This window comes from Argopecten irradians, chromosome 8 (genome assembly GCF_041381155.1).
Source record: "Argopecten irradians isolate NY chromosome 8, Ai_NY, whole genome shotgun sequence".
NCBI lineage: Eukaryota > Metazoa > Mollusca > Bivalvia > Pectinida > Pectinidae > Argopecten > Argopecten irradians.
Window position 1 is genome coordinate 9,761,892 of NC_091141.1, and position 8,124 is coordinate 9,770,015.

Sequence of the window (8,124 nt, forward strand, 5' to 3'; positions counted from 1 at the left end):
CTACCACACACTTCGTTCACACCTGAATGTCTGTTTGAACTCTTTCAATCATATGACCGGAAGAGTTCATTATGGAATCATAGGGATGAATATGTTTGTGATATCATAGATATTATAACTTAAAAAGAAAGATGTCATACCATGTTTACAGAACAATATTATATATATGTAATTCAGAAAAAGGAAAACAATGATGTTATGACGCACAGTTACATGTACGAAAGCTAAACTTTATTATCAAAAACAATATAGAAAGAGAATGTATCGGTTAACATCACAAACAATTAGATCACTTTCAAGCAATTTGGTTTAGGTCAACATTTAAGCATTGAACGTCTTTCAGTTGGCATTCATAGCCAATATGAATGCAAACTGGACAGAGGCAAATTCTGGCATTCACAGCCAATATGAATGCAAACTGGACAGGCAAATCCATGAAGCGCGCTTCATGTTGAATTTGCCTCAGTTCAGTTGGCATTCACATAGGCTATGATTGACAACTGCAATATGGTAAATGCTTATATTTACATTTGGTTACAATTTTATGATGAAATCCAAAGGGATTTTGCATCTATAATGAATAAATCTTTCGTTATCGTCATGGATGGAACAGTCATTTGAACAGCCGTTTTCCGTGATCGCTGGCACGACAATTGTGACGTCACAATGAAAATGGCGTAATAATAAGCGTTTTAAGTTCATATACTATATGAATGCAGATTGTTTTTGGAAAGATAACATAGAAGGACTGCAATGGAAATATAAAGATACGTTGTACAAATAACCCCTGCGAGACGTTGATGAATAATTCATGAACATTTATGAATAATTCATGAATATTCTTCAATTATTCATGAATATTTTCATGCAACTCATGAACTTAAAACTTTATGAATAATTTAGGGAAAAAAATATTTCACGAACATTCATGAATTCTTTCATTCACGAATTCATGAACGTTCATGAATCTCTTTTGTTCATGAAATCATGAACATTCATGAACAATCCATTCATGAACAATCCATTCATGAAAATTCATCAAAAATATTTTAAGAATATTTATGAACTTAAAACCATCATGAATGATCATGATATTTATTCTTGATAATACATGAGTTATTCATGAACTACAACTCGCAGTAGTATGTACAAACAATTCATGAATATTCATAAATCTTCATGAACTGGAACAATTCATGACTATTCATGAACTTGAGTCATGTTCATGAAGTTTAAAAAATGCAAGTTGAAGTCAGCAACATCATATTTTCACAAACTCTACTGTGGGTCCAGAATTGAAATTTGCTATCAAACCAATGACAATTCTATTGGAATCAATTTGATATTTGATGAAACAAGTTCTTATGACAATGGGAATACTCCATATATTAATATATAACATCAGAGTTTAACATGAAATCACCAACAGTTTACTGTATTCATTATATTTTCATACTGCCACAAATAAGTGCTAACAAAATCTGTTTGCAGCGATACGCAGCAATTAATTTCATCATACATTCCAAGTAAATGAGTATATGTCCAAAATAAACCTATAGTTGTAAAGCATGATAGTTTATATTAGCAATTTCATTCAATAACATTTGACAAAATTTCACAAACCAATATTTATTCATGAACACTATAGCAATATGTATGTGCAACAATTTCATGTTGAAAAACTGCAGATAAATCAAAACTTACTGAAAGTGTTCATCTGTGCTTAAAGAAATCCAGGAATGGAATAATCCGTTCACTAATGTTCCAAAACTTCCATTTTAAGATGAATAAAACTTGAATAATTCTTGACACATTGGTCATGAACAATCATGAATGTTTCATTGATTCATAAAACTTCATGAATAGTTCATGAGAGTCATTTGATGAATATTCATGAACTTTTTTTCATGAACCACAATCTGCTAATATTTTTGAAAGCTCATGAATCATTCATAAATATTCATGATGTCATGAATACCATCTCGCAGGGATACACATAGAACTTAGAACCATATTTTGCAAACTAATAATTCTACAGTAATTTCCATAAAGAACGATTGATTGTAACAAGCCTTGTGATTGTCTTAAATACGACTTGGCGTCCATGATTCCCAATCATTGATAATTACGTTTCATGTTAACTCTTAATGTTTACATGTTGTGACTGAATACACTAGCAATATCATTTCACATCAATAAACAAGTATTTTTATATTGACATATTCTAGCCTTCTATTCATTGTTTAGAAGAGCTATTCCAATGTCTTTAAGTTACGATGAATTAGAAACGGTTACGAAAAATGCGAGACAAATCACAACCATCCAAATCATACAGGACACGAACGTGATTTTGTCTATGGCGTGGTTCACATGTCTCCATGTCACGGAAGGTTCCTCTTCCGCTGGTAACGGTCGGACTTCCGGTTGTTCGTCAAATACACTGATATCTGTATTCCGAGATTTCACATTCATTACTGTAGTAATCTGGCGCCTACCGGTGACAATTTTTCTGTTTGAAAAAGGTTTCTTGTCTACAACGTCATCAAACTTGAGATGAGGGGACGACAAAGTATCCGGGGATGGTGTAACACGTTCTGTTGACGTTCGTTTCCGGTTAGATCCGCAGCTGAGGCAGACGACCAAGCGACAAAGCCATCTAGGAACAGGTCGGTCGTCGATGTAGTAAATTCGCAATCCAAGAATGGTGACGATAGATACGACGGAACTCATGATTAGGTCAGTCAAAAGGAAGTAGCATAAAATAGACATAGGCTGAGACGTCTTTGGTAAGTTGTCCCCGACTAGAGTCAAGAAAACCGCTATGGCGAGCAAAACTGTGATGGCGTACGACACTCGCTCACCACTCTCAACTGGTAAGATGAAGACGAGGGAGTTTAAAAAGGCCATGAAAAGAATGGGTAAAACGATGTTGACAACAAAAAACAACGGTCGTCTTTCCATTGTTATCTCGACGTTGTAATACGACAAACCACCAGATACGACAGACTCGGTTTTAGTTCCTATCAGGTCCCAGGTACCGTGTGGCGCATAGAATGACAGATCAGCGTTTTCAGCATTAGTAAGAAACTCGATCTCAGAGCTTGGAGATCCCCATGGCATTATGCGTAAAACACATTTCTGTGTGTCAAAAGGATAATACGTGACGTCAATATCGCACGCGCTAGTCATGACGTCACCGGGTGACCATGATGCGCCGCCATTAAACAGATATCGTATTTCCATGAAATCCTCCCCAACTCTGCTCACGGAAGTGAATGGATTTACAAGAATGATGTTCGGCTTCCACACCTGACTTCCAGCAAACGGAAGGTAGTATGTGGAGTTGTAAGCTGTAGGGTCCCATGTCATACGGCTATCAACCCACGTCACAGACATGAAAGCAGTCACAGCAAACTTTCCTGTCACTTCATCAAAATCTCTTATTCCAACGAGATAATACGTAATGTTGACGTAAACTGGCTGGGCAGTTATATCTGCAGGACGCAGGTATTTGTTATATCCTACTAGTAAATCCGCCTGTAACTTGGTCACGTCGGTTAGGGATGATCCATCCACTAAGGACGTCACGGCGAATAACGTCATCACTATGACGTTGACATCACGAGCACTACATGGCCCCATCGCTATGTTTAGGTAATCGACGTGTGCAGAATCAGAATGTTCTTCTATTATTCCTTATTAAATGTCTCATCCAATTAATTGAAGTCACTTTTTGTACTGCTCAAAAGTAACATGCTATGTCTCCTGTCAATTCTACTCTGAAACTTAGTCATTTGTGTTGACATTTTAATATATCATGTTCGTGAGAAATGTCCTCACAACTAGTCTATTTAGTTCTTAGTTGATATAAATGAATGAAATAGTCCATTTAACAACGCTTTAAAACTTTTCACATTGTAAATGCATATAATCCATTGTATCAACAATATCAGTCGATTCTTTCACAAGTTGGTATTATTGACATTACGTGATACACGGTAGACTCCCTGTAGCGAATATATGATATTATATATATTGCAGTCGGTTAACACATTCATGAACCTTTAATCTCGATAAAATAGAATATGATTAATTGTCACTATTTAACCCTTTCTTAAAGGCAAACAAAAATATAAAAAGGTGGTTCATATCCTAAATGATCGCGTTTAGCGATGTCATTCTGATGAATTTCCTTTTGGAGTGGAATTCTAAAAATTCCATTAAAGAATTCGTTTATCAAGTTCCTGTTTGAATATCCTTGTTTGTTACCTCTTCGTTGTTTAGACACCATTGTAAAACTGTTACATGTCCAGATATAATAGTTCTCTTCAATGAAGGAATATATCCTGCATCAAGTCTCCGATCTCTCGACCAGGTAAAACCCACTATGGTCTAAATAACTCATCGATACTATATCTAAGATAGGCCTGACATCATCTGTCATAAGCATATATCGATTTAACGCCAGATCATTTCTAGTCATGTCCAAGAAATCCTAAATCGTCCAACAAATCCTAAATCATCTACAATTGCTTCTATGTTAAACAATTCTGATGGCCATTCATTCATAATTAATTTCAGTAATTGATCAAGTCAGCTGACGTATTGATTATAGATAATGAAATAGATAAATGATATTTACTTTCATTACGGGCCAATGATACGCACGATTAATTATCAATAGTTGACGAGTTTTAACTGAGAACGTTGACGAATTAACCTCTGTGAGACATTAAGCATCATATAAACTTTACCTGTACCTGGTACATTGCTCCCGGTTATAAATACGACCATCTTACATAATACATTTTCTAATCATGATGTTTCAAAAAGTTCCGAAAATTGCTACTGTTAGTTCCTCTATGCTTTATTCATTGACTGTAATTAAATCCACTGTGTAAATATCCGCTCGGAAACAGGGCCCATAGATACAGCACACACACACGATATTATCTGTATTCCCGAGTAATTATGGATAGTGTTTCCAATTACAAGATTTAATCTCTAGCTTTCCCATTGGTGTCTTTCCAAGAGTAGGAATATTTGTTTTATCGTCAGGGATACGATCTACTCATAGAGTAAAAAGTATGTGTTTAATATAGGAGAGATGCGTGGGTGATGTGAAAGTGTTTTACGTGGGAGAGATGCATGGGTGAGGTAAAAGTGTTTAAAGTGAATAGTCGGGCAAAGAAAACCAGTCTAAATGTTCATTGGCCTTCCAAAAGTTCTCACATATTAATACGACGGTCAAGTTCTGCTTACGTTTCCCAGTTCTGACCAATAAAGTACAGAAAAGTTGAAAGCATTGAAAGCGAGGCTGCGTGGAAATGTAACCACGGACATAGTGAGCCGGGAGGACGTTTTAGAATTTCCATACTTTAAATTAATTTCTTCGTACGCAGACAGATTTTGACGAGAGATTTTATTTTTCCATTTCATAAGAAATTATACTGGATACATTCACACCATTTTTACCGACTTTAGCCATCCTCGCCCGACTGTTCACTTTAATGTGGGAGAGATGCTTGGTTGAGGTGAAAGTGTTTTATGGGAGATAGATGCGTAGGGGGTTTGAAAATATTTTATATGGGTGAGGTTCGTGGGTAAGGTGAAGTGTTTTATGGTGGAGAGATGCTTGGGTAAGGTGGAAGTGTTTTAAAACGTGTAAGTGGATAATGGTTGCCAAAGAAGAGAAACTGAATAAATTGTCAGTTATATTTATCGAGAATATAAAATAGATGAATAAATGGTTCATCAAGTGAAAATACAGTTTATAATTAGGATATTGACCATGTGGTCCGTAATATGAATCAGCATATTCAAATTACAAAAAAACTTTCTGGCAAATAGGGAGGTGCTTATTATCCAAAAATATTAACAACAGGCCCAGAGGGTCTTTTTTAGAAATTATCACAAAGACTCTTACAATTAGAAAAATTAACAAAATTGACTCTAAAATTGGTTTAATTTTTAAACACAAGCATATAATGATGCTATAGATACCTTACAAATATGCTATCCAATATATAGGTTCAGAGAGGAAGTAATTTATATGAAAAATAGTAGCCTAATTGACCTTTTTGGCCCCGCGTCTAAGACCCCGGGGGTCAGCCCTATCATTTTTACAATTTCAAATCCTCGCCCTATAAGGATGCTTTCAGTGCATTCTGGGTGCTCTTCTATGCTTAGTTGCAGAGAAGAAGTCATTTATATGGAAATAGCCAAATTGATCCCTTCTGACCCCGCCCCTCAGGCCCCCGGAGGGTTAGCCCGTCATTTGTACAGTTTTCAATCCCCACCCTATAAGGATGCTACCATTGCATTATGGGTGCTCTTCCGTGCTTAGCTTCAGAGAAGAAGTCGTTTATATGGAAAAAGCCAAAGTGGCCCCATTTGGCCCCGCCCCTCAGGCCCCCGGGGGGTCAGCCCATCATTTGTACAATTTTGAATCCCACCCTATAAAAATGCTACTATTGCGTTTGAGTGGTATCTCATGCTTAGTTTCAAAGAAGAAGTCGTTTATATTAAAATAACCAAATTGACCCCTTTTGACCCCGCCCCTCCGGCACCCGGGGGTCAGCCCCATCATTTGTACAATTTTGAATCCCCACCCTATAAGGGTGCTACCATTGCATTATGGGTGCTATCCCATATTTAGTTTCAAAGTAGAAGTCGTTTATATGGAAATAGACAAATTGACTCCTTTTGGCCCCGCCCCTCAAGCAGAAGCATGAAATATTATATGTACTTTTGTAGACTATCACGCGTCCCGGCCAGAGTAGTTGGTCGATATTGGGGAGAAAAACAAGAACCTTATATCACCAGTGCTGTAAATAGAACAATATATGCATTTCTCGAAACATTCACTGGAAGTTAAATTTGGACAGCAAGACGAAATCAATACCGATTCATTGGGTGTAATTAGCGTTAAAATTATTATGAAATAGAAATATCAATCTGTCAATTCTTCTGAACATGACTAATTGTTTCCGATGGGTTATATGACAGAAACAATAAAGACATTTTATACATGTACATATGTACTATTTTCGACATCATGCGGAGCCCAGTGTACTAATATTCATTTACTAGATGCAATAGCTGTTATTAATTAATAGATTATATTACACAAAGCTATTTACATGTAAATCGTTTGAAAGTGGTGTTAACAGCTCGAATAACAAGGAGAATTTCAAAATACTACAACCTAGTTATATGTTCAATTTATAAGTTGTGGTATCCGGTTCTATCCAATAAACCGACTATATATTAAAAGGGGACCAACGTCGTACTGATGCTTTGAGAGAAACCTCAAATAAACATAGCACGTGCCACAGGGACTTGGCAGGCATTTTCAACCAATTGTCATTATATATCTGTATAATAGTATACTATAATAATATCTATATTGACCATTTGTTGTCAATTCGTGTCAAGTCCCTTGGGCACGTGATCTACATTGATCACTGGTTGGGAATTTGTGCCATGGCCCTGTAGCCCGTGATGACAAAACGTGTGAAACTATGTTTAAGAAATGATTCAATAATTAATTATTTGCTTGATGTGATTGTTAGGGTTACTTTTGTCGTATGTAAACACAACAAATATAATAACTACATTATGGATAACTTTCTTTATCTTAAAGTGAATAGTCGGGCAAAGAAAACCAGTCTAAATGCGTTCATTGGCCTTCCAAAAGTTCTCACATATTAATACGACGGTCAAGTTCTGCTTACGTTTCCCAGTTCTGACCATTGAAATAAAGAAAAGTTGAAAGCATTGAAAGCGAGGCTGCGTGGAAATGTAACCACGGACATAGTCAGCCGGGAGGACGTTTTAGGATTCCTATACTTTAAATTAATTTCTTCGTACGCTGACAGATTTTGACGACAGATTTCATTTTTCTATTTCATAAGAAATTTTACTGGATACATTCACACCATTTTACCGACTTTAGCCAATCTTGCCCGACTGTTCACTTTAATATTTGCAAATAATTCGATACACATTTTTCTTGTAAATGCATTAGTAGTTTCAAGCCAAATATCGTCAAGAATTTCTGCTACAGAAGTTCGCCATACTAACACATATCTTTATCTACTAAATAGGACAAACCATTACAGA

The 8,124-nt window shown here is 36.1% G+C and overlaps 1 protein-coding gene across 1 annotated transcript; it reads right to left on the reverse strand.

The window, feature by feature from the left end:
* Positions 1–268: 268 nt before the first annotated feature.
* Positions 269–3,847, reverse strand: LOC138328769 (acetylcholine receptor subunit beta-like 1). The gene has a single exon (XM_069275512.1). It carries the CDS (start codon positions 3,640–3,642, stop codon positions 2,272–2,274), a length of 1,371 nt encoding a protein of 456 aa, XP_069131613.1. The 5' UTR covers positions 3,643–3,847; the 3' UTR covers positions 269–2,271.
* Positions 3,848–8,124: the final 4,277 nt, after the last annotated feature.

Coding starts and splice junctions, on each gene's coding strand:
- LOC138328769 (XM_069275512.1), bottom strand. CDS start 3,642: ATGGGGCCATGTAGTGCTCGTGATGTCAACGTCATAGTGATGACGTTA.